General features: G+C 38.2%; 1 protein-coding gene across 2 annotated transcripts; it reads right to left on the reverse strand.

The window, feature by feature from the left end:
• Nucleotides 1-202: 202 nt before the first annotated feature.
• Nucleotides 203-25,301, reverse strand: LOC116246860 (signal peptide peptidase-like 2). Of its 2 annotated transcripts, XM_031618760.2 has the most exons (14): nucleotides 24,854-25,299; nucleotides 24,536-24,694; nucleotides 22,344-22,455; nucleotides 22,081-22,200; nucleotides 20,529-20,686; nucleotides 17,470-17,652; nucleotides 10,554-10,588; nucleotides 10,316-10,472; nucleotides 9,835-9,888; nucleotides 9,610-9,702; nucleotides 3,070-3,212; nucleotides 1,418-1,488; nucleotides 964-1,047; nucleotides 206-873 (listed from the first exon to the last, which is right to left on the reverse strand). In XM_031618760.2, the coding sequence occupies exons 1-14, from the start codon at nucleotides 25,034-25,036 to the stop codon at nucleotides 779-781; spliced, it is 1,647 nt and encodes a 548-aa protein (XP_031474620.1). In that variant the 5' UTR covers nucleotides 25,037-25,299; the 3' UTR covers nucleotides 206-778. The 2 variants fall into 2 exon arrangements, with proteins under 2 accessions (XP_031474619.1, XP_031474620.1); XM_031618759.2 differs by having other exon boundaries at nucleotides 203-873; nucleotides 9,610-9,888; nucleotides 24,854-25,301.
• Nucleotides 25,302-27,817: the final 2,516 nt, after the last annotated feature.

Consider the following 27,817-nt stretch of genomic DNA (forward strand, 5'->3'; position numbering starts at 1 on the left):
CTGAGATTATCACACTTTGGATACCCTTCCCTTACAATTTGAATGGTCTGTTGCTTAGTATATGCTTATATATTATTGAATATGCAAAATACTTTTCAAGATATGTGTGCTTCTAAAGAATCGCACCGCATACAATCTTTGATCATGCAAAACCATTCCTACTTTGATAGTAATACGTTTGATAATTATGACAGAAGCATGATAACAAGAGCCTGCTTCACACGTTGTGTCCACGCATGGATAGATTTTTACATGATAGCATTTGTACAGAATTTTCACCGATGATTAACAGAGACAAACAGGATTAGATCCACGCGTGAACTCGTGACATTCACGCATCCTGATGCACTTATTATCTGAAGCACCAGAAGTGAACTAAATGCTCTCATGTGTCACCAGACATCTTGGCGTTCATATCTGTGATATATGTATGAACACAAAATGTATTTGAGGATGAAAAGCCGCCTGCTCTTGTAAATTTACACATGCAGCTGCACTTACGATCTGAAGAACAAGTGTCACCAGACATCTTGGCGTTCATATCTGTGATATATGTATGAACACAAAATGTATTTGAGGATGAAAAGCCGCCTGCTCTTGTAAATTTACACATGCAGCTGCACTTACGATCTGAAGAACAAGCACCTGAAGTAAAAAAACTTAATGCCATCATATGCCACCGGACTTCTTGGTGTTCATATATCTACAATAATAGGTCTATTGAAGTGGTCGCTCATGAAGTTGGAATTTCCAAGATCTGTCACACTCAGTAGCGCATTCAAGCTCCTGGTACAGAACCAGTTGTTTGAGACTCCCCGTGGCTCCACAAATCTTTCAGTTCTTTGCGCACCAAGCCTAGTACAACAGAGACACCTGAAAGTACCACGAAAAAGGATGAACTAAATGCCAGAAACTTGTATTTGTTGACCTTAATACAAACAGGGAATGGGTGATATGTCATACCTAATGTGCAGGGAACGAGATATAGGAGAGCAGGTTGGCCGTGACCATCCATTAAATATAGACCCAGATATGTGAGGAAAAGTCCTGCGTTATATTGTTGAAGAGGTGAGTGTGAAGCAGGTATTATTTTTCAAAATTTTACAAGCTAATGCACGTTAGCGCACACTGATAATAGACCACAAAGGTAACAAACAATAAAGCATAGGTTCTGGTATGTAATAATCTAAAGTACGAGAAAAAAAAAAGGAGAAGATTACTTCTGCTCTGTAAAGTACATCAAAAACTGAATTAAAATGTGCAATACGCACATAAGCACACACTTGTGTTAGATACACATAATCATACACTTGTTTTTAATGCACTCTCCTTAGACACTTGAAAAATCTAATATAACCTTAAACAGTGTCCGAAGATATAGCAAGCTAATCGAAGAACATCAAACTTGATTACTCACCAACTCCGTAGCCAATGATTAAGTAAAGAAAGTAACCATTTAATATACCCTTCTTCTTCATTCTATCAAATCTGCAAACAAGAATCGTTTTAAAGAGATAAAAGTTAGAAGGTAACGGCTTGAATAACCAAATAAATTGCCAAAATGCACTAATATTCTTAAGATCCAAAAAATGCAGAAATCCTCATGAAGTATATGCCGAAGCCATAGTCTTAATTTAGATATTCAAACTGAACATTTTGAAGAAGCAAAAGATCATATCATATTTCCAGTAACTGTGGAATTATATTTTACTTGACTACTCTGTTGTGAGTAGTGGACCATTGATGAGTATCAAGAATATCCGACAGAAGTCAGACTATCTAAGTCACATGGATACGGGTATGTGTATGGGTAAGGGGGTGGGTACAGACACAATTTTGTGTATACAGGAACACATCAAAGTGTGTATATATATATATACACACACACACACGCGCGGTTGTTTTGCATAACGCGCACGCGCTTGTTTTGCATAATTAATATGAAAAAATAACATGCAAAACTTTTTAATTAATATGAAACATACAAAACTTAATATGTTTTTTTTAACCGGTGTCCAACAGTCCAAGTGTGTGGCCATACCCATGTCCGCATGTCAGTATGTCCACATGGATACAGTGGCCATTTTGCCATATTTGTGCCACTTAGCAGACTATGTGCTTTGATACTGGCATGAGAAGGTGACAATTTTTTATACACTCCATGGATTTTGCTTGCAACTTTGCATTGGAAGAGGAAGCATTCAGTTTTCACATTTCGAGCAAGAATAATGACCTCTACTCTAGCAACATGTACTAGAATCTCTTGCCATAGAACTAGAACAATGTACATTGCAATAACAAACTAATGCTGAGTGAGTCCAATTCTCAAAAACAAAACAATTTCTACTAGCTTGTAAGATGATTAAAATTGTGAAAGGCCTCCAGATAAACTATAAGAGCAGTTCTTATTTTGTCAAGTAATTCCATGCTTCAAAACTACGTTTGGCAACTGTGCTCCACCACAAAAAAGATGAAATGACAGTTCCAGTTGCTGATAAGTGGAAAACTGTCCCCAAAAGACTTGGATTTAAAAGGATTTTAGAATTTGGAACTCAAAACAGCCTATTACAGTCAATAAATAATTTACAAAATCATGCTATATCTTCGGAACCTACATTCCTATCAATAACTACGCTACACTATCCATCATACGGCACAAAATAAGAAACGGTTGGAATACATTTGAAACAAATATAGTGGCCATCAAAATCAGCCATTGATCACATTATACAGAAATACTATATATAATTATATAAAGAAGATATAGAGCAATAATCTGAACAAAAGTAGTAGAAAATTCAAGCTAAAAACATCACATGCATAGTCAAGTACAAACTAAAATATAAATGTAACTCTGACAATTTTTGAAAGAAAGAGAAAACGACTAATACACAACGAAGAGAAATATTGCAAAATGAAATGTATAAAAGTAAGAGAACATTAAGCAGAAACAAAAGTAAGTTTGTAATGTTCATGAAATGTATTCTAGTTTGCAAGTGTTATATCATCCATGGCTCCATAGACCACATGAAGTTCATGTCCAAAAATCTTAAATACATTATGTTGTACCTGAAAGCAAATGAAACAAGAAGCCCGGGGAACAAAACATCTCCGAAGCCAACGAGATTATAACCACCCCAAGGGTCAAAAAATCGTGGAATTCTCAATACCATAGGAATACTTTCACCACCACTTTTATCACCTCGTGCAACCTATATGATAAGCATTTAACAGATTATGTTATCACAAACTAAAAAGATTTTTTATGATGTCGCCTCAAAAGGCATAATATTTGGCATACAATAAGTCCACCAAACTGATAGTATCTTATCAAACATGTAGAAATTAAAATTAATGCATCTCAAGCAATTTATCAAAACAAGTATTAAATGTTCAAGCACAGATCACAAAGACACCATCAGATTATAATTTGCAATTGTTAATGGCAAATAAGGGGATCAAGCCCGTTCAAATACATATGTAAATATATTATATGGTTACTTGTATATATATATATTATGAACTGTATGCAATTGCATAATATTGGAATGATTAGAGTATCTTAAACTAGGCATGTTCATACAAAGGAACATGGCACATAAATGTTTCCTCCAAGAAAAAGCTAGGCATGTTAAGCAAGGAGATAAAAGTATTAGAGGTTATTATACGGAATTAGATTCCATATGGAATGAGTAGTCGCAGCTTGAGCCAAAAAATGGAAGAACATCATGAATGTCATAAAATTAAAAGGCTGAAATTGAAAAAAAAAAAAAAAGTTACATTTCCATATGGAATGATCTGTCCCAGCTTGAGCCAAAAAAAATGGAAGAACATTATGAATGTCATAAAATTAAAAGAGCTGAAATTGAAGAAAAAAGGTGGCCTGCTTTCTTCCAAAAGGTTGAGACCCAAGTTTGACCATGAGCGTCTCTCTTACCTCTTTTTACTGCTCCACCTATCCATGACACCCTTACAAGATTCAATAGAGAAGAAACACGGTTCAACCTTAACAAGACTAGTGACGTGTTCCTGCTATAAAAGAAAAACAAAGCTCTTACTAAGGCTCCACTGGTAATTACATAAAACCTTATATACCACCAGAGGTTTGCCATTTTTGTCCTTACATCTTTTCTTGGTATTAAGGTTTCTTAATCCACCAATATGTATATTTTATCTCAAACAAAATTTGCATGACAAATCACTGGGTAGACCTAGGATTATTGATGAAAAAGTTACAAAAACACCTGAAAGGCTGAAATCATTGACAGATAAACAAAAACCTAAGATGCAGCGAAGGCATAATATATATATGTGTGTGTGTGTGTGTGTGTGTGTATATATATATAATTTTTTTTGTCAAAGTTACCTTAATCTCATAAAATTCAAAATTTTCTTAAATAAAATCGGGAGAGAAGAGAAAGAATAGGGGAAAAGGAAGAGGGAAAAGATAGGAGATGAAAAAAGGGAAAGAAAAAGGATAGGTGAGGTCAGCAGCACGACCAAGTTGGGTGCCGGCTGCACCTGCACCTGAATCGACTCAAGTGCAGCACCATTTTTGGTGCACCCGTGTGACTTAGACTAAAATTAATGATAGCATTCCACTAGAAAATTCAACCACATACAAGGAACTGGTAGGATCTCTTATATCTAATTTAGAGACTTGACATATCTCATGTTCTGTGTCTTGTTAGTCAGTTTCAATATGTTCTATCACATGAATGTTGCTTTAAGAATTATCAGATATATAAAGGGAGAAACCAATAAGGGAGTATTTTTTTCATCATCTTCTTCACTTAAAATAATCACTGATATCGATTCTGACTGGAGAGGAGATCCTAATGACCATCACTTGACCACTTTCTAGAAGAACAATTTATATCTTGGAAATACAAGAAAGAAGATAAGGTTTCTCTATCATCTATTGAGGCGGAACACAAACCAAAGGTTATGAAAAGTGTATAGTTGAAAAAAATTATTGAAAGACATAGGAGTTCACTAAATCAGCTAACAAAGTGTTGTAGTAACAAAAGCTCAATCTATAAGTTTGAAATCCCACTTCCATGAGCAAACAAAGTATATTGAGATTGATTTCCATTTTGTTAGAGGAGAATATCTAAAGAAGACAATTGATATCCCCTATGCCAATGTTATCACTGGCATAGCGTATTGCGTATCGATCGGGCCGACCTATACTCCGTATCGTAACGTATCGTAAAATTAATTTTTTAATTTTTAAAAAATATTAAAAAATCATAAAAATTTCCAAAAATCATATAAATTCAAAAACAAATCCGAAAAAACAAGTAAAAATCAGAAAAAATAAAGGAAAATGTATTTAAAGGAACATTCATCATTCATGTATATGACTATGAAGTATGAACTATGAAGCATGAACAACACATTCCAAAATAAGAAATCAGACATTCAAAATAACATAATAAGCAGCTGAAGAGAATTCGATTACATCACAATTCGTAAGTTCAAAAGTGAAAACATATAGTTATCAATCATGATTCATTCAAGTTTCAACAACAATCCTCGTCAATCGTCATTTCCATCATCATCTTCATGGTCATCTTCATTTTCTTCATTAAGTGCTTCTATCCCCTCTGTTGGAAATGGAATGTCACCAACATTTCATTGCTCTCCAGCCTCTCCTTCAATAATCTCTGCTACTCCTTCAAGGTTCAAAAAATCAAGATCGTCCTCAAGGTCATCAAGTATTACAGATTGGTGTTAGAAACCAAAAAACCCTCTTTCTCCAAGCTTCCCACCGTCCCGAGACTCCCCACAACAAGAAATAAAGCTTCTTCACCGACAAATCTTGATGCAAATGGAGAAAATCTCTCCCTCCCACGTCTCTTGCAGTGTTTAGAAACAATAGAAGAGAGAGAGAGAGGAGTGTAGGCTTTAAAAAAAGACGCAAAAAAAGGGTCGTCGGGCCCCTTTTTCATTTTAACCCCGTATTGTACGATACGGGGGGTGTATCGCCCGTATCGTATCGTGCGTAATACCTGTATCGTATCGTTTTTGTTGATACAGACGATATGTATCATACAATACGCGTCTGTATCGTACGATACAGATAACATTGCCCTATGCATCATCAGAATGTTAAATTGATGACCTCTTCAAACCTTTATGCTCCCTGCGGTCCAATTTCCTCCTTAACAAACTTATAGTTATTCCACTAGAAATTTGAAGGGAGGTGTTAGACTATATATGTAAATATAATACATGTTTACTCCTCTATATATAAATGTGTGTGTGTATAGAGAGAGAGAGAGAGAGCGGTGGTGCTAGACTTGTAAGAAACACTCAGCCATTAATATTTTTCCACATGAATGGTGAAGAGAAAAAGGAGGAAAATGAGATGGGGCATCTTCATCATCTAGTACTAGTTCATAGTTTTCTCTTTTTTTCTCTCAAGGGGGGTGTGAATGTCTGGCATTTTAATGCCAGGTATTTAACACCAAGCTTTGGTGGCATGGAACAAAAGTTCCACTTTCGACATTGCCATGGTGTTTGAATACCTGGGACTTTTGTTCCGTGAACCTTAATTCCTTGTTTGAACGAGATGGCATTAACGCCAGGAGTTTATTATTGACTGTCGGCATTTTGTGCCGGCTCAAGTAAGCATTTGCAGATTGATCAGTTCTTTCCTTGATAATCTAGACAGCCTTTTTCATCAGAAATCAGTCCAGGATTTTGCCAATAAGATCTCAAATTGGAAAAGGCCAAAAATATCACATAATCTGATGTGATTTGTGTAATTTGCTACCAAAAAAGGTTTGATTAACCATTGTTCAATCCTACATTATCAAGAAGTTGCTTAGGCTTCCTGTCTATCTTATTAGTCTTTTAAGTGGATTCAATCTCAACCTGATGCATACACCTATTAGTTAAGCATGACAAAACCTGAAAACTGTCCTGAACCAACCAACTGAAATCCAATTTCGAACAAAACATCACAGCTTTAAGTTCAAGTGTAACCTTCACCAGATTCATTTTTTCTGCAGAACAAAATCATCAACAATATGCCATTAGAAAAAAAAAAAAAGAATGCAGAAAGCACAGGCACAAAATTCATTACTCAAACGTGAGCAACCAAAAGGACAGAAAAGCCGGAACTGAACTTTGATAGAAGACAAGCAGTTCTATAACCTATAATTTGCCATCAGCAAAAACAATGCAAGAAGAGAAAAACTGAATGACTGAAAACCAGAAAAGGAGAAAAAAGGAGCATCTTCACAAGAAATTAGTTGCCATTATTCAGATTGTTTCATGAACTGGATTAACAGAAAGAAAAAAAAAACGACAGAAGATGGAGATAATGAAGACCAATTTCATTCTGAAATGCCCAAAAGGTATCTCTTTCTCTGTCTGTCTCCCTTTCTATCGCTCTTATCGTCTTTCATGGAGAGGGTGACCTTTTTGGGCGTTTCTGAAAGGGACATAGAGAGAGAGAACAAGAGAGTGAGAGAGAGAAAGTGAGCGAGAGGAAGAGAGAGACATGGAGAGGGAAATGCAGACACAAAATTGTGCGTGTTCCCCATTCTTGGCAAGTGAACATGATAGTAAGCGAGTGACAAAGAGAAGGCATGGGAGAGAGAGATAGATAGATAGAGCGAGAGAGAGAGAGAGAGAGAGAGGGTCTTTCGTTGCTTAAGCTACCATTGAGTTTGTTATGTTGATGAGAAGAAGAAGATTAGGGGGTGTGGCAGCTGACAAGAAGAGGAAGTCGGAGCTTGACAAGACGAGAAGTCACGACTCACGGGCGGTACAGGTGGAATAAAACACCCGAGAGAAAAGTCACAACTAATTAGGTGTGAATTTATTGATGGTATTAAAATACCAGACTCACTGAAAACTCCCAGGAGTTTCATTCCATGTTTGATGGGATCTGGAGTTTTTAGTGTATGATGGAAGTAAAGTTCCACTGCTAAAGTGGAATTCCACCTATTCAAATGCCCCTCAATAATCTATGTGACAAATATCAAAGCCTGCGAATTGTTCCTTAGAGTCTAGCACCTACCTGTTTCTATATATATATATATATATGTATGTATGTATGTATATATGCTTGTATTATCCAGTGTATACATTTCCATACCATTGGATATATGTATAATATGGATAAATATATAATACCATAGAATAATTTGTACAAATCTTATTCTATACTTTTTCTGTTTTTTTAGTTTTTATTTTCTTCCTTTTTGCTGCTCATTTTGCTGCAGTGTGTTAGCCTTTGTTCTGTCAATCATGAATGAGATATCTGGACTGCAAGGACCCATAACTACAGCCATTTGTTCTGCTGTTCAAATGCCATGGCAGTTACTCCCCAGCTTGTTTCTCTGTTTAGAGGAGAAAATTACCAATGTAAAACAAGATTGACAACGCATCACTGAAATAGAGCAAAATCAACAGGTTAAGATCCTGACTTTAAAAGAGTTTAATATGGTTTGTTGTTGGACCTACATCTAAGATAGCGTGGGCTTTCTCCTGACACGAACTGTTAAGGGCTTTTCCTTTAAATAGAGAAAAAGGCAGGTAAGCTAAACGAGCTGGTACATAGTTGTATCTTTGTGGTTTGCATGACACTTGCCTTTTACACTTGGTGATTTCTTAGATATATTAGGCTGCATATGGTGGAATCATTTAGATATATTAGGTTGAGGTACAGTAACTGGTAAGATTACCATATGAATGAAGGCTGCCCTCCAGATCATATTGTTTGACATAGATAGCATGGTCAAATAACTTGTACAGACTGATCTTTGTGACGAAGACAAAGCTTCCAAAGAAGTTCATGCCCTTACTTTGTGAAGAAGCATATGAAACAAAGTGAAGTTCATTCCTCAAAGATAAGAAGGTTTCTTCCTGGTTCCTTTGCAGCAAGAAGCCACTTTTAGCTTGTCTTTTAATTGATTTAGTCTTCTTAATGGATTCTGTTGCGCCTAGTCCAGTTGTACTATCATTACCTCCTCATGTTTCTTATCTTAATGTGCATTACATTTTATCATAACAGGTATTATCACATGCTGCAATTAAATCTCATTGGCAATTAACTATCCCAGAATATTTAAATGGATAATAATGGCAAGCATGAGTTTCTTTAAAAGTGGAGGAACTGCTTAAAGAAGAAACTTTACTCATATAATGTTTTTAATATTTTCTCAATGAAAAAACTAGAAACTCAGAGTGAAGAAACACAGAAATGTCAAGTTCTAGAGGGAATTGTATAGGCCAGTGAACAAGTCCAGCAGTTGCTTCAAAATTTCAGCATTTTAACTCCTATTTCTTATCCTTGTTATCAGTGTTATTCTAGATTTTATATGAAATACTCCCCCAAAGTTTGTAATAAGATAAAACTGCAGTCTGCCCAGAAGAATAACCAACTTCATTGAGTTGGACCAAACCGACCGCTTAAATTTCTAACACCAGTAGCTACTTTACATCATTGTGTTACAGGTCTGAGAAAGATGCTTTTGAGGGAGAACTTCCAAGAAACATAGCCAGCTGAGACCTGAGTCTGTTCACACCAAAAAAGGACTAACAAACCAACAAACAACTGAAAAGTGACAAATGATGAGTTCAGAGACTTACTGCAATCATTACACTTTGGTGGAACAAAAGTGGTGATATGAAGACCCAGAAGATATCATATACAAAAGCACAGCATAAGAGTGCCGCGGCAACCTGGAAAAGACAACTTATATATGTAAAAATATAAGTATAGCATATATGTATGCATACAATGTACCTACATGTGTGAAAATAGTTGTAACAAGCAACAAAAGAACTACAAAAAGTGTATTGGAAAAGTTCTACCTTGATATTTGGCAAGCGGGCTGTTTGTAGAACAGTTATCATCAGAGAAATACCCTGACAGTGGGTAATTTGAGAAACATTAGCAAAGCATGAATGAAGATCTTAACCATCAACATATAATTAAGTTGAGTAGAAAAAAAATGCTGTACAACCCAGAAAAAGTGGAAAACAGTAGTTTGATTTGTGTTTATGAGGTGACTTCATCTGTGAAACTCAAACATCTAACCAAGGCCAGAGTTAATCAGGCATCAATCAACACACTCCAGCAGTATTCAAAATATGACAAGTTTTATCACTTCAAGAAAAGATTTTTTCCGTAAGTTACAAAGAAAAAGGATGATTTCTTTAAAAGTGTATATGATTTAAGTGAATTTGGGTATCTAGAGAACCAGTTCACTGTTTTTCAGGTTTCTGATTAATAAGATAAAGAAGTAAAACTATACTAGAAGCAAAATAATAAGATATTAAAAGTGAAACTTACTAGAATGTCTTGTCCAATCCAGGCATATGATGCATGCCGATTTACAACCCAAAATATAGCAAATGCTGCACAAAATGGAAAAATAACAAGAGATAAAACTGACACTTCACCACATAGAGGAAGACTGACTTTCTTCTTCTGAGAACCTCCAAAAAACCTGAACAAAGTAGTTAAAAAGGTAGTTATGTCAGGTGAAATACTCTGATTAAATGGAGTAGACTGCAAGGTCATGATGTACCTTGAAATTATTCCCACTAGACATGCACGCATCCCCTGCAAAGAAAAAGGTCAAATCTAAGACGGTATGGGTTCCACTAGGAAACAATCTGAAAGCAGTGTCTGCAAGGCATAGATTTTTTGTCTAAAAATCCATGGATCAGAATCCATGAGATAAAAGTCCATGGATAAATTTTTTGTCTTGTGTATGATGGCATAGATTAAAATCCATGAAATTATGTCTACAGTATGATGGATGAGAACGAAAATCTTCAGACAGAAAAAATAACTGTTGCATTTTACAACGTCCGCTGTGGAGGGAGAAGGCAGAAGTTGTGTCTCTCATTGTTAAGATGTGTTTATATTCAGTTTTAGGTTTAAGAGGGTACTTTTGTAATAACTTTTCCTTTAGATGTTTCTCTTGTAACTTCTCTCTTTCCTCTAGTCTATATAAAGAGGAGTTAGGGCAGATTTCGTTGTTAATCAAAGATTATTCTTTCTAATCTTATCATGGTATCAGAGCAGCAGCCGTCTCCTCCTCCTTGGCGCGCCGATTGAGCGGCGCCACCCGCCGCCTGACCGCGCCCATCGCTGCGCTTCCTCCACCCGCTCGTGTCCACCCATCTCCGCCCGTCGCTGACCTCTCCACCCGACGCCTCTGCCAGTCGCTGTCCTGTCTTCTCCACCCGACGCCTCCGCCCGTTGCTGTCTTCTCCGCCCGACGCCTCCGCCCGTTGCTGTCTTCTCCGCCCGACGCCTCCGTCCGCTGTTGCAGTCATCTTCGCCGCTGCCCGCCGTGGCTGTCACCTCCGCCCGCCGCCGCCGTCTGTCACTGTTGCTTCTCCGCTGCCGCTGCACACTGCATCGCCCCTGCTGTCTCCACCATTCTCCTCTACTCCGCCGCTGCTCTGCACGCTGATTTTCCTCTCAGCGTCTTCGCTGTCGCCTCTGGTAATCTGTCTTCGTTCAGTTCTGTTGTTGCCTCTTCCAGCCGATCAGACTTATGGATTGCTGCCCGTGTTAACTGCTTCATGATCAGCATGTTGTCTTTCGATATGTGATTGTCTTCTTTTTTGCCTGCACTTCCTATTCCGTGGCTCGGTTTCCTCCATTGTGTTGAGCGATGTCTGAAATTAGCAGCGGCGCTAATACCTCTTCCTTTGTGTCGTCGGGAGAGATGAAGAGTTCCCCATTTTCCAGCTTTATCACCAAAATGGATGGGGGTAATTACGAGATGTGGGCCATGCAAGTAAAAAGAACCTTGATCGCTCATGAGAAGGAACATCTTATATTGGAGCCCGAGCCCGTACAGAAGGTAGGAAAATATACTACTTGGTTTAAAGATAATTCGTTGGTTATGGTATGGATTGTTGGTACTCTTACTCAAGACATTGCCAATGAAGTCCTGCATAAGGAAAGTGCAAAGGATATGTGGGATTCCCTTGCAGCCACCTATTCACAAGCAAGGAATGAAACCAGAATTATGCAGCTTCATCATGATATTCATCAGATGCGCCAAGATGGTCGCCCTCTACATACTTATTATTCTAGTCTCAAGTCCATGTTTGAGAGACTAAACAGCTACTTTCCTGCATGTAAGTGTGAGCAACAGAAGGCATACAGAGATATGCTTATGGTCGGAGTATTTCTGTCTGGATTAGACTCTGTTTATGAATCAGCAAAGAATCAGATGCTCACTAGTCCCTCGATTCCTCCTATTGATGAAGCTTATAGTAGGCTAAGCAGAATTCCAATCCCTTCATCGACTGTTCTTGATACCACTTCTGCTATGCTTGCTACTCGTGGCAGAGGTGGGTCCCTCTTTGCCAGAGGACGAGGATACCGTGGCCGTGGCAATACCCCTTCGCGCCCAGTATGTCAGTTTTGTCATCGCATTGGTCACACTGTGGATAAGTGTTGGCAGAAACATGGTCGTCCAGCTGTTGCCAATCAGACTGTTTTTACTGATTCTCCAGAGCAGCCTAAGACTCAACATCCTGTTTCCTCCAGTGAGTTACGTGCAGATGATATTATCTCTCAGTTGAGACACTTGATTGGAGATAGACCTCAACAAGCTCATGATCCGACCACCTCTACTATCACTACTGCTGCCAGTGCATCTTCATCTGGTATGTATTCTGACACTACAGATTGGCTCATTGATTCGGGTGCATCGACACATCTCTGTGGAGACAAGGCACAGTTTACTTCTTATGTCTCTACTCCACCTGGTCGCTCGGTTATTCTAGCAGATGGCAAATATTCTCCCGTTGTTGGACTTGGAGAGGTCCAACTTACTTCATCATTACCATTGCAACATGTTCTTCATGCACCAGAATTCCCACATAGCCTACTATCTATCAGTCAGATTACCAGAGATTTAAACTGTCGTGCGATATTTGACTCCTCTTCTCTTGTGTTTCAGGATATACTGACGGGCAGGGTGATTGGCAGTGGCCGTGAACAGGGAGGTCTTTACAGGCTAGTGCATCCCTTTCCCTTTGCTGGATCTACCTCTGCAGGGTCGTCCTCATCCTCGGCTTATACTTGGCATTTACGTTTTGGACATCTACCGTTTCAGAAACTGCTGCATGTTCTTCCTCAGCTGTCTCCCAAGTCTTCTTTTCAATGCGAGTCTTGTCAGTTGGGCAAACACCATAGGTCATCCTTTCCTCCGCGGCCCAGTCGAAGTAGCCATTCTGTGTTTGAGTTACTTCATTTTGATGTTTGGGGTCCGAGTCGTACTCCTGCTCTTCAAGGTCATCGATATTATCTTGTTGCTGTCGATGACTATAGTCGTGTTAGTTGGGTTTTTCTTATGAAGCATAAATCTGAAGTGGGTCATGTAATCAAAAATTTTATCAATGAAATTCTGACTCAGTTTGATACTTGTGTCAAAATTGTGCGCTCTGACAATGCTCTTGAGTTCTGTGCTTCCTCTTTGGAACAATTTTTCAGGGATAAGGGTATCATCCACCAAACTTCTTGTGCCTATACCTCCCAACAAAATGGGGTTGCTGAACGGAAACACCGTCATATTCTTGATGTTGCCAGAACCATTATCATACATAGCCATGTTCCCCATTCTTACTGGGGCGATGCTGTTCTCACAGCATGCTATCTTATTAATCGTATGCCGTCATCTGTGTTGGGAGACCTTATTCCTATCTCTGTCCTCTTTCCTGACAGAGACTTGTTTTCTGTTCCACCTCGTGTTTTTGGATGTGTTGCCTTTGTTCAGTTGCTTGGTCCTGGGCGAGATAAGTTGTCTCCTCGGGCCATCAAAACGATCTTTGTTGGTTATTCCCACACTCAAAAGGGATATCGATGTTATGATCCTTCTACTCGTCGGTATTATGTGAGTGCTGATGTTACATTTTTTGAATCAACCTCTTTCTTCTCCCCAAATGGAACTCAATTAAGGGCGCCTGCATTAAATGATGAAGTCCAATTTCCTCTACCTCTCATGAGTTGTCCAAACCCAGTTGATCCACGTTTTGGGGCTGTCTACCATCGTCGTACTAAGCCTGCTGCGCCTGTTCAATGTGCACCTGTGCCTTCACCCAGCACGCCCAAGGTAATTCCTGACACAAACTCAACTGACAATGTTTTATGTAATGATGACATAGGAGTATGTCACGAGCATGTTCCTGCTCCTAATGAACTTGATGTGCCCATTGCTCAAAGGAAAGGCAAACGCAGTTGCACTTTGCATCCTATCTCTGGTCATTTATCCATGGATAGACTCACCCCTATGTACCGACAGTTTGTCAAGGGGCTGTCGGCTATTGCTCTTCCACAGAATCCCATGGATGCTCTCTCTGATCCCAAATGGGCAGCGGCTATGCAAGAAGAGATGGATGCTCTTCAGTCTAGAGGCACCTGGACCCTTGTTACTCCTTCAGTTGATGCAGCCATTGTTGGTTGCAGATGGGTCTTTACTATCAAATACCGAGCAGATGGCAGTATTGACAGATATAAGGCTCGTCTGGTTGCAAAAAGCTATACCCAAACTTATGGGGTTGATTATTATGATACCTTCTCTCCTGTGGCACGACATGCTTCCTTACGGATTCTCCTTGCTGTGGCTGTCAGCAAGAATTGGTCCCTCTCACAGCTTGATGTCAAAAATGCCTTTCTCTATGGTGACTTACATGAAGAAGTGTATATGCAGCAACCACCAGGGTTTGTTGCTGAGGGGGAGTGTCAGAAAGTGTGCAGATTGCGAAAGGCGATTTATGGTCTGAAACAGAGTCCTCGAGCTTGGTTTCAGAAATTGTCAGAGAATATTGAGAATGAGGGCTTCAGACGTTCTTCGGCCGACCATTCCCTCTTTGTCAAGAAGACTTCTACAGGTACGGTGATAGTTCTTGTTTATGTTGATGATATCATTGTTACAGGGGATGATGATCAGGGGATTTCCAACATCAAGGATGTCCTTGGACAACACTTTGTCACCAAGGACCTTGGTGAACTACGTTATTTCCTTGGTATTGAGTTTGCCAGAAATCAAAAGGGCCTTATCATGTGCCAGAGGAAATACGTTACTGATGTTTTGCAAGAGACAGGGATGCTGGGGTGTCGGCCTGCATCCACGCCTATGGATATCAATACCCGCTTGTATGATGATGATACTGAAGATGTTGATGCAAGACAGTATAGAGGGATTGTTGGGAAGCTCCTATACATCACTGTTACTCGACCTGACATTGCCTATGCTGTTAGCAGAGTGAGTCAATTTATGGATAAGCCCAAGAAAGTTCATTGGGATGCTGCTATGATGATTCTTAGGTATCTAAAGAATTCACCAGGAACGGGACTCTTCTTTCAGAATGGTACCTCACTCACTATATCTGTGTATGTTGATGCCGACTATGCAGGATGCCCCTCAGACAGAAAATCCACTACTGGATTTTGTGTGTTTATTGGATCCAACTTGGTTACATGGAAGAGTAAGAAGCAAACTGTGGTTGCCAGATCAAGTGCAGAATCTGAGTATAGAGCTATGGCTCAGGGTACTGCTGAAGTTATGTGGGTTAGATCCCTGATGTTGGATCTTACTGTCGAAGTGCATCTTCCTATGCAACTGTTATGTGATAACAAAGCTGCACTGTTTATTGCTAATAATCCGGCTTTTCATGAAAGAACCAAGCATGTTGAAGTAGATTGTCACTATACTAGAGACATGATTCAAAAGGGGTTTGTAAGTACCTCACACATTTCAACTACAGGGCAAACGGCTGATATCTTTACTAAGGCTCTTGCAAGGGGACCATTCCAAAGCTGCTGTTCCAAGTTGAGCCTATTTGACATATACGCTCCAACTTGAGGGGGAGTGTTAAGATGTGTTTATATTCAGTTTTAGGTTTAAGAGGGTACTTTTGTAATAACTTTTCCTTTAGATGTTTCTCTTGTAACTTCTCTCTCTCCTCTAGTCTATATAAAGAGGAGTTAGGGCAGATTTCGTTGTTAATCAAAGATTATTCTTTCTAATCTTATCACTCATGAAATGGCCTAATGGGCAGAAAAAAAAAATCCACAGACAAAAGTTGGACTATGTGAAATCCGACTTTTTCCCGTGGATAAAAGTCTGCAGGGATGGGTCTGAGCAGCACAGATATTTTACCCGTGTGTGACAGGTAGGATCAATTTTTCAAGATACAGATATTTATCTGTTGTCGACTGTAAAATCTGAGGTTATCGAACTCCCCCTAAATGAGTATTCAGAAAAACATTTTTTATGTCTTGACAACCGACAATTCTCTTTATATGTGTCATGGTTGTCTGGTAGGTGAAAAAAATGAACATCACCAAATTTACAAGTTACAACTTACAAGTCCAACCGGACAGTTTTTGTGCCTTGCTGCAACATCAAATCTGGTCTACACCCAGCAGGAATGGGGAACCTTAAGGACGAACGTGTTCAAGTCCCTATTACAGTATTTCTGAGACAGCCCATATCTCAGACATGAAGCTATGAGAGAGGTTTCTCTGATGGTTCTCCACTTGCACCCACAGACGTGCCACTTATTTTAGGGTCATTTTGAGATAAAAAAAACTACGTGTTCATGTGTTTGATTGAGCAGCTACACTTCCATTTTCTGCAATTGGATGTCTTAAAAGTACATCTTCAGGCATCTAGTCCACCCACTCAAACAACGGCTTTACCAACTGTGAAGCTCTAAGCATAAAACTGTGGAATCTTAGTAAACAATTTCTCTCTGTAGATAGGAGGCATATGATGTTGATTGGCTATTTGTTCATGTGTTGTAAATTTCTGTTCAGGGCTGTCAATTCCTTTGTACAGGTTCTTGTTGAATAACTAACAACTGTCTTCCAGCAGTTCAGATTCAAAAAAGTCTGAAAATCTTTTAGACATTCCTACATTATCCTTGAGACCTGCTAATGAAGAGCCAGCAGTAAGGAACACTGGTACAGTGACCTCTTCTTTAATCCATCTCTCTGAAGGTATATTGTAACAGCATTTTTGTGATTATTTGTCAGCTCAGGTGTGTTTGGACTTTTCTTTGAAACCTTTGCACAAGTTATATAATCACAGCATATGTTGCCTAACATTTATTGCATCAAAGCATTTGTTCCAATGATGCAAAGTTGCATCACACGCAAATAAAGGAGAGACCAAAACCATGTGAATAAATTTAGAATATCCACAAATATACATCATGCTTGAAATAAAAAATCTCCCAATAGCAATTATAAAGAAAAAAAGAGTAACGAACAACAAAATCAGCATTTACAGCATAGGCATAAAACATGCAGCACAAGGGTAATAAAAAACAAAGAAAAGCACCAAAAATGAATGAATTTACAAGTACCAAAGCATGCTCCTTTATGACAATTGTATCAACAGAAATATCCTGCTTCATTACATGTGCAGATATTCATGCATCCAAGATTTGAAATGAAGCTGAACATACCTGACTGCCACCAATGCAGAACATAATATAAAGTAGCCAAACAAACCATGCCGACATAAAAAAGAATAACACCAACAGAAAAGCAGATGCTGATAGAATGAAAATGACAGCTCCTTTCACACTGATATCAAGAGCCTCTTCCTCAGTGTCATCTTTTGTAGTTGCAACAGAACTAAGGCTTTCCTAAAAATGAAAAATAAAATGCTGAGCGCACTTCCCTTAGGAGATTGAGGAGTATATGAATAATCACAAAATTTGCACATCTGCACAGGATAAACAGAGAACTGAATGGCATTCACCAGCAAGTATGAAGACACCAAAGGGACAGAAAATCAGCGCATATTTAATCATATCCCATATATCCAGATTACTTCAACAGCCCAAAATGAAAAGTTTAGACATAATAATAATTTCTAAGTTCCGTGTGTAAGAAACCAACATGAGAAAAAATTATCGGAATGCTAATTCACATGGGTACTTCAATAAGGTCCATATACCCGTGTCGCCGTATCCGTACCCAAAATAGGTACTTGGACACACTCGGGTACCTTTAGATTCAAACTGCTTAATTTTACTTTGATTTAATTTTTTCTACCTTACTTTTCATTCTATTCTTAGAGTAATTGTTCATTAACATACTAATGTTTTTATTTATATCACTTATTTACTAAAATGTTGCTTTCATTTTGATTTTTTTGTGTTATTTTGCATATATACATACATATATCCTGCCGTACCCCCGTACCGACATTTTTTAAAGTTGTCATGTCCGTACCCGTATCTCCGTACTCATACCCAAACCGTACTCATACCCATGTGACTTAGTCGGAATGTGTTACAAAATGCATTGAAACATGGATTAAAGCATTTGGAATCATGAGAAAAACAGAGAAGAAGCAATAATAGCAGGATTTCTGCAGTGATGACGATTAATATTTCCACTTAAATACATTTTTTATGCCTTATAGCATAGAAAACACAACATATAGAAGGATTTCATAGCAAAAGGTTTTAAAAAGGGATATGAAGTCTGCATCTTCAACATGAGATGAGTTTGTGCAAGAAGAAGCATAATATAATACCAACAAATTCTGGAATAACTGAATAAAAGTGCATCAGCTTCTCCATCTAGAGTGAGCTTCAAATGTTTCAAGAAGATTTACATAATAATTGTGTAAATGACAATTTATCAAGAACTCAACAATTTTGGCCAACATGAAATTCCCTCTAGACAGCAAGATAAGATTTCGCTTTAGCATGCTAAAACAAATAATAGCAATGTTGCTACCTGTCACGGGCCAACTTTTCAAGCCTATTTGGCCCACGCGGAGCCGAAGGTTTCTCCAAGCCTTTGGCCAGCCTGACTCATTCTCAATGTAGCGAAAGCTTTCATCAATCTTATGGGACCGCAGACTAGACGAGGAGTGCTACGCACTCGGCACACCATCACCCAGGTTCATCCCACAGTAGACCATCGGCAAGCCGTGGCCATGAGGCCCTGTGAGAACATTGTCATTCCTCCAAGCGCCTATCTACTTCCATACGAAATCTGGGAGGGGGTAGAGTTCCATTGGGAAGAAGCCCTCAACTGAAGCCAGTTGCCGACTATATGTTATTAAGCAAGGCGGCCGACCATCGCCCTACTCGACGATGAGCATTCACTTACTCGCCCCCGCATGACTCTACGCAGTTGTGGACACAGCATATGCGTCCATCGGGGCAATTGCCCCTAACCCACGTGCACCCCCATGCGCATTCAAATGCTACACATGGGAAACTCTTCTGATTCCCCACTGACGGACTTGCATTTTCAAAGGGACTGACGACCATGATGCACTTATACGTTTTGTCGCTGCACATCCACGTGCATTACTTTCTGTTTGACTTAGCGTCCAATTGGATCCCACATGCTTCCCGAGCAATGCCTAAGTTGGCCAAGCAGCACCTCCTTCTACTGGCTTGGCCGGGCCAGACATAGTCGGTCCGCAACATTCTCCCACCACCAAATCGTCACTGTCCTCAATGACTTTGCCTAGGGCAAGAGAAATTCTGCAGCCATCCCCTGCTTTTCTTTTCAATTAAGCCCATGTTCGTCTGATTGATGCACCCGCCACGTCGCGGCTACCTGCCTTATCGGGTGTTTTACCTCTGCCTTAGCGGTGGACTGACAGATGGAAGAAATTCTTTGGCACAAAACAAACTATCTAGGCGAGCCGAAGAAGTACCAAGTGAAGTAGATAGATGAACATAATCCAACTTGGGAGTATGCATTCCGTATGAAGCAGCGGTACCCGAGAGAAGTCAAAGCCTATCATGAAGCAGTTGGCGCCGAGGATGGCGCATGATTTGAAGGGGGGAGCCTGTTCCCTTGTGTCTAAGAGTCTGTACAGTTTTTGCTTTGTTTTATTATGTAATTCCTTTGTTTATGTTGAGTCTTTGCTTATGTTTGTTCACTTGTAAGGGAGTACCCTCCCACCGGTCTAAGTGTCATGTTTTGGGGATTCTATGTTTTGGGGTGGTCAGCATTGGAATCCTTGTATGCGGCTTCGGCCATCCTATGTAAGCAAGTTGAAATCATTCTCCTTTCTTACCTCTCTCGTGATGTACAAGTTTTTCAAAATTAATACATTGCGAGATTTCTTTATTCACACTACTTTCTTTATACACTTGTTTTCCAAAACGATCTTTGCACCCCTTTCGGTGGCTTGAAAACTGATGGCAATTAGGTTCTTACCGTGCCACACAGACTAAAGGAGTCAGCCCGTGACACTACCTTTGGGCATAAAGAAATATAAGATGTTTTAGTTTAAACTACCAGGGTAGTTACATACATACTCAAGTACCTTTAACAAGGAAAAACAAAAAACAGTCGTAGTTTGTAAGCTACTACTATCACAGTACATCTAACACCCGTGGTCAAACAGCAAGACAAAACACATGCATCAAGCCGTTAATGTACTCAGTTGAATGTACCTTTGTCTTGAAGCAAGAAACAAACAAGAGAAAAGTTAACAAACTTCACAAATCATAGGCATACACATGTCAGCCACAAAGCGTACCTTCCTCGTCAGCTGATCATAACTTTCACTAGTTTGTTCACGTGCAACAAATTCAGACCATAAAGAAGCACAGAATACAGTGCCAACAGACATCATCCACAAACAAAATTGTGAGAAGTCAATCACCGGTCGACTGGGGGCATACATTAGAATTTCCACTGCAGTAACAAACATAAGATTTATCTCAGGTTCCAGGGGCAACAGACATACCAAACCACTTAGACAAATATAATGAAAAAAAAGGCCTGGTCTAGAATTTTTCAATGTGGAAATTGATATGCAATCAAGGCGCAATTAGCCTGAAAGGGAAAGAGCACTGAGATTTAGATGCCAAAAAGAGCAGATCAAATAAGCATCTAGAGAAAGAATTATGATAGGATGACTATAGCATGGCCCAGACAGCATGAACACAATAAGTTCCATTTATAGAATATGTAAACCCAAGAAAGTACCAGCGTAGTGTATCATCGAGCTGGACTATAATCTGTGACTTTGACAGCTATGATAAATATATTATTCATTTATTTATTTATTTATTTAATTATTTGAAAGTTAAAATGGAAATCAAGGCTTAGGAAAAAAACCAAACAATAAGCTGAGCCACGGATCGAAAAGGCTAAACACCTTTTCTTGTATTTCTTGGACTTAAGACAAGTTTTACCCACTAGGCTTTGAGATAACCTGAACTTCTGCCGACCGTCTGGCAGAATTCTAAAACTCTCACCAGTATTATGATTGTCAGAAACATTTATTCTCACACATAAGAACCTAAATACTTTGTTTCTCATCAGTAAGCATGCTAGTCAGCTAAACGAATGTTGTAGAATAGCTCCATGAATTGACATCATAAAAGGGGTATGCGAACAATTTGAAGTGGACAAAGCTTTACAACAAGCAGAGTATAGTTGAAGGCATAACCAACTCAGAAAGGCTTAGGAATCTGCCAGTAGAAAAGATGCATTACGTTCAGAGAAAATAGCATATGGACAGTGCACTATTTATATGCAAAAGAACAAATCTGATGGAACCAAAATCTCTAGAATACCTAGAAAAGTCTCAAACAGCTTTTGATCAGTAGGATTTATTGTTCCCCAGGTTCAGTTGCAAGTTGAAGATTTATTTTCAGAACATTCAGCTAAGAGGTTTGAAGGCCGATTGCTCAGCTCTAGAGGAGCTATTTTTAACTTCAACTTCATAGAGAATACATCATCAGGTCCCACCAGCGGCCTGGCTAAATAAGGGAAGCATTTTTTTGGATTGATCATACAGAAAAAACAGAGAATAGGTACAGAAAGCACAAACAGTCAGAAACCAAAGATGTTCAGGAATAGAACCAAAAGTAAAGTTCACTACCAGGTCATATGAAAGCACATCTTTAGATACACATAATTTTCACAAAAGAAGAAGGATTAGTCATCATAAACATGCAAACCTTACACACATGGAGGATGTATTCAGATATGCTTGAACAGGAAGTTCCTGTCCACTCTAAGTCCAAATTTCAATAGTCTTAACCTCACACCCTTTCTTCAAGCAAAAATGGAAAACTCACCTGCCTGTCCAGCAACCAAAGGTTGTCGGATTGCATCCCCTGCTGACTTTGGAATCATCACAATCGGGATGGTAATGTTAATGGAAGTATCATTTGAAGTGCAAGACATTTTAAAAAGATCTGCATCATGACAGAAACAAGAATTACAAATAAAAAAGTTATACATCAAAGGCATCTGTAAGAAAATCCAGCAGCTGTACAGATGGAAACAAAATGTTTGAGAATCAAGTTTTCTGAAACCATGATGGAAAGGGCTAGTATACCTTCATCATCATTCATCACAAGTAATGCTGCTGCACCTACAGCCTGTGCAACGTTTCCTTTGGTTGTGAAGGCACAATCCCCTCGTCTGGCCAAGGCTAGCAAACCAGATAACTATATATAACACAACCATGGCCAAGTTAAATACTATTTTATAATGTGAAAATTTTCCACAGATGTGATATCCAAAAGAACAAAGATAAATTAATTACATTATAATGCATTCTATTATGCTCCATATTTTCTTTCAGTCCACTAGGCATAAGAAATACACTTTATACTTTTCCTATTAATGTAGATCCAACAAACATGTACTATGTAATGCATTTCAAAAATGATAATCTGCTGACAAGATTTCCACACACCTGACTAGACAAGTCGGCTTAAAACCCCCCAGGGGGTCTGAAATTCAGTATTCCATGTGGGCCTTGCCACAAGGCCAAACAGTGGAGAGTTTTTCCTGGTGAATGTAGAACCGTACAAAGGGAATTTACAAGTAGAAAACTAAGGCATAATAAATTTGCACATTATGGGACAATCGACATGTCCAAAAACCAGTGTACGTTTCACAGCAGAAGAAAAAGGGAAATGAAGGTCCAAAAGTCCAAGGACAAAATCAACAAGGTTCATAGCAGAACATACTAAAATCCAAGTTTCAGAAAATCTATGTTAGCCGACTTCTATAAGCCAGTATTTTATGTAATGTAGGGTATTGTCTGATAAGTTACATTACATAAGGTAACTGTGAAGGAAAAAGACACGATACGCCCCTGATACTAGTTTCAGGGGTGTAACTAAATCATATTGGGTGTAGCTCATGATACACCTACCATATGATATGTTAACAGTACGATACATGTTGCTTGAAAACCATAGCCACGAAATTGTTCTCCCATTTTCAACGGTGGAGTTTTTCTCAGGTATTTTTCGGTATAGTTGTTTTCCTCAGGTATTTTTCGGTATAGTTGTTTTCCTCAGGAAAATATCAGAAATCTCGACGATTTTTTCAAAGATGAATAAAACCTAAAAGTTAGGTAAAAATAAAATAAATGAGAAAGTAATAAGAAGATAACAAATATAACTAAATAAAATGATAAAATTGATGTTTCAATGTTGATAAACAATTTAATTTAAGTTTAAAGATCAAATGGTGACAAATAGAATTAACATTTACAACCACAATACCATGATATAGAAAAATAGCAAACTGATAAATGAAAATTTGGAAAAAAAAATGTGATATTAATACGTTGAATTTATTCTTAAGTTTTCTTTTTCAAAGCGTCCTTTTCATGTTTCTTTCATTTTTTTTCTCTGTTTTAACATTAACATCGTTTTTTCAAAAAAAAAATGACAATATCTTTGGCTATATTGATAAGATAAAATAAGTAGAAAAGGGGATTTTGTAATTTAAAGTTACACAAATTTTTAAGATTTAATATTAAGTTCAGGGTGAAAGACATTCTAAAATTGTCACACATTTACAGTAAAAAAAAAAAAAACCTTAGGGCTGACTTCGTACAATAAAGTAGAGCTGACGTGCTTTTCCTTGTAAGAATCTACATTTGTTCCAAAAAATAGAGATTCAAATTTTGTGATCATTAGTTGCTCAAAGACTCCAATGAGTAAGTCATAGATAATGAAAAGTTGTTTATTTTTTATACCCATTTAACTATTAGAAGTAATTTAAGTGGTCAACTTTGATTATTTGTAATGAACCATACACGCTGTAGGTAACATATACTTATCATTTTCTTATCTTTATGCAATTCATGTTGTTTCATATGATTGTTCGTATGATTTTATATTTTTATAATTTTATAATTTTTTTATTTCTAATATTGATAACTAAATTCTGCAATTTTTCACGTGGCATCACGTATTTAACTTTGAACTCGACCGGTATGGGTTATGTTACACATTTTACAACATTGGTATAAGCATGAAGCGTCCTTGTTTTTATATTACGCATCTTGCAACATTGCTTTAAGCATGCAATGTCCTTGTTTGACACTTCCAGATACTGAAACTCACACTAACATTAACAGTTTTATGGGACATTTGCACCCGTTTTTCTCTGTCACGCGCCTTGAATGGAGGGGGCATGGACGAGGCAAACCAGAAAGCAAGCAAATATGGTCAACAAGAATCATAACAATGACATGGTAGTCGCTGAAATTAAAGAAAAACTCACCTTTGAGGACATATTGCCACAGCAAGTAAATGGATTTGCCAAAGCAACCTTCATTTTCATGGCGTCACTCTCGCGACTTGGTAAGGGAGAACCAAACTGCGCGTTAACTCCTTCTGCACTTGTGCCTTCCTTACCATCGACCCAATAGTTCACCTTAACCTGAGAGAGAACGTCATAAAACCATAAACCTCTCAACCGAAGAGCATTAACAACACATACAGAAACTTTATCTAAAGAACATCAACAACATACACAGAAACAGGTCCCATGCAATTATTCTGAAACAAGCATGAAAAATCGACAAAGAGAGGCAAATACCATTTTAAACTTGTTACTGCAACCTGGAGAATTAGGGGTGGCCTGGTCGTCGGCGAGGGCAAGGCGCGGGGAGAAGAAGAGCAGGAGGAGCAGGAACGATCCCAGAGACGGATTCACTAGATGATGTTCATGACGATGATGATGAGGGAAAAGGGAGCAGAAACGCCGGAGGAGTAGCGCCATTGTTGGGCGGATTCACACCCTAACACCCACTTTTTCCGTCAAAAGGAACCATCCTCGTATCGTATCCCATTACCCACCAGCAGCAGCAGCAGGAGGAGGAGGAGAACTTGTCGTGCTTCGCTTCGCCGGGAACCCCCTGCGGCTTCCCTGCGGATCTGGCCTCTCTCTGTGAAAAGCAGGGGAGGGAGGGGTCGTCGGGGGCGCGTTGCATGGTTGTGGAGGCGCCCGTTGTCCCCCGCCGGAGAAGGGCGAAGCCATGACCACGCACGTAATCAGACGCCAACACCGGCGAGAAATCTCTCCCTATTTCCGGAAGTTTCCCTCCGCTTTCAACTAAAGATCTTTTCCATCATGCGCCCTGGTTTATGCGCTTTATTGCAAAATGGTGCGTGTCTTTCCATGACTTTTACTAATTCAGTCCCAAGGAGTCAAGGACGGTCGACTCTTCTTAAAAGTCAGCAACAAATTACACGCACTAAAAGATCATTTTTGTTCAAATATGCTGCGGAAATTAGGATTGGGTGGTTCAGGGAGCATGCTCTATGTTAAACTCTTTTACGGAGAATGATTAGTTGACGATTTTACCGTTGCAGGTGAAAAGACATAACACGCAACTTGATCATCCTTTGATTGCTCTTTGTTGCATGTGTAATATCATTGGAAAAAAAAATGTATGCATACCATTGAATAGTTTTTGGAAACACATTTAAAGATGTTTGGCAATAGTAACACATTGTAACTATCCCATAAATCTAAACCACTGATTTATGGATCTCATGTTTTTTGAGACAGATTTATAAGACAAACACAATATATTACTGTTGCCAAACAACCTCGTAAAGTGTAAAGTTTATTCTATCAGACTCCCTGATAACAACGGGAATAGGTTGTTTGTTTGGGCATTCGATCCGAATGGTTGCGACATTCCGCCTTCGTGGGTGTAAGTCACCTTCTTATAGTGACTTAGGATGTTTATAATGGAAAAAACAAAAAGAGAAAATGAAGAAGGTTAAAGCTTTAAAACTAAATGAATCTTAAAAAAATTCGTCAAAGCAAATTCTCACGTTGTATTACCAGTCTGTATATCTTAATGGGCACACAATGCAATAATCTTAAACATATAGAAGTATAAACAAATACAATTACATACAGAAAATGCTATCAATACAGTACATATTAGATTCCAAAAGTATGAGGTACAAAAGTTATGTAATGGAAAAAATCGCAACGGAAGTTTTACGTATTCACAAAATAAAAATTAATTTTTATGCTCACGCTCCTCCTATCAAAAGGCATAATGTATACATCCAAATGTAGGCCAGCAGTAATGGACGCGGGGGAAGAAGATGCCGCACGTCTTCCTCACTAATATATAACCTTCTTCGCATCCAACTATATTCCCAAACTTGTTCAAAACAGAGGCAGGTTTTTGCTATTTTCTGAAAATTTATGCGTACTTGTGTGAAATATTAATATTAACCCTGTTTTCCTAAAATTTCAAAAAATGGGTAAACAACAATACTGTCGCGTTTTCACTTGTGCGGGTCATCCAATTGGTCCAGAGAAGTCCTACCTTTGGCGACAACAGTACATACAAGAAATTGCCGCTAAAGAGGTACTGGTGTTCTTCTTTCTTTCACTTGTCCGTCTTCTTTTAAAGTCCTCTTGTCTAATTTGAAACTACCAAGTGCAATTCTATGCCACTCTAACTCGTCATTGAAATGTACCAAATTGATCATTCATAGATTTACTTAGTGATGTCAATAAATCATATTCTGATTGGGTATTTGAATTAGATAGATGATTAATCGATTTCAAAAAAGTTGGTTATGAAAAAAAAAAATTAACATCCAATTAGATCAAACCAAATTTAGATTTAAGAAATGACATCAGGTTGAATTCAGATTCAGGTTTAAATAAATATAGAGTCAATATTTAGGTTTGAATTCAGTTTTAAATAAATGGTGTACATCAAATATCCTTACATTTGGAAATCGGTTCTTAATTTATCATAATGCGGTTCAGATTCTGTTGTACATTTGAAAGTAGGATTCAGATTCAAATACTAATCTTAAAGTTGTATCATCAATTAATTTATTTATCCTTATGTATTTGTTGTCCTTCGTAATGTGCACCCAATATGTCTGTAGACTATATTTTCACTTTTGGTAATTAAATGTAAAGTAAAATGTATATAATTGTGCTTGTCAGTTTATAGGTTGGGATTAATGGTTAGTTAAAAGGCCAGGTCGTATGTTGTTCTTTTTTTTTAATAAATAGTTACCAATTTATTGTATTTAGAACATTTGCTGACTATATTTGGTGATTTAAAGAAAATGCTTAATGTTGATAAGACTCTTTCTTTTATTTTTGTGCGAAGTGTATACGTGGCCTTGATCAAGGTTAGTAGTTTAATGAAGTTTAGTTTAGATACCATAATCACCTTAATTAATCAGTTTCACTAATATATCATTTACCTCTGTAGCCACAAGAAACATATACTTCAATGTTTATGCTTGTCATAAGATAAACATCACATTACATGCATAGTATTATAGAAAATACTATCAAATGCATATTATAGGTCAATTTATATATAAACAGTATATGTTTTTTTTCTTCTTATACATATATATGCTCTTCTCATCCAATTTTTTTTTTACTCTAGTATGTTGAGAAGGTACTACTAGTAGCATATGGCTGCTCGTCACAGGGTTTATAACACTAAGCAAGCGACAAAGTACCTTCACCTAAATAACTTTAAAAATTTTGATCATACTG

The sequence above is a fragment of the Nymphaea colorata genome, chromosome 2 (assembly GCF_008831285.2).
Source record: "Nymphaea colorata isolate Beijing-Zhang1983 chromosome 2, ASM883128v2, whole genome shotgun sequence".
Taxonomy (NCBI): Eukaryota; Viridiplantae; Streptophyta; class Magnoliopsida; order Nymphaeales; family Nymphaeaceae; genus Nymphaea; species Nymphaea colorata.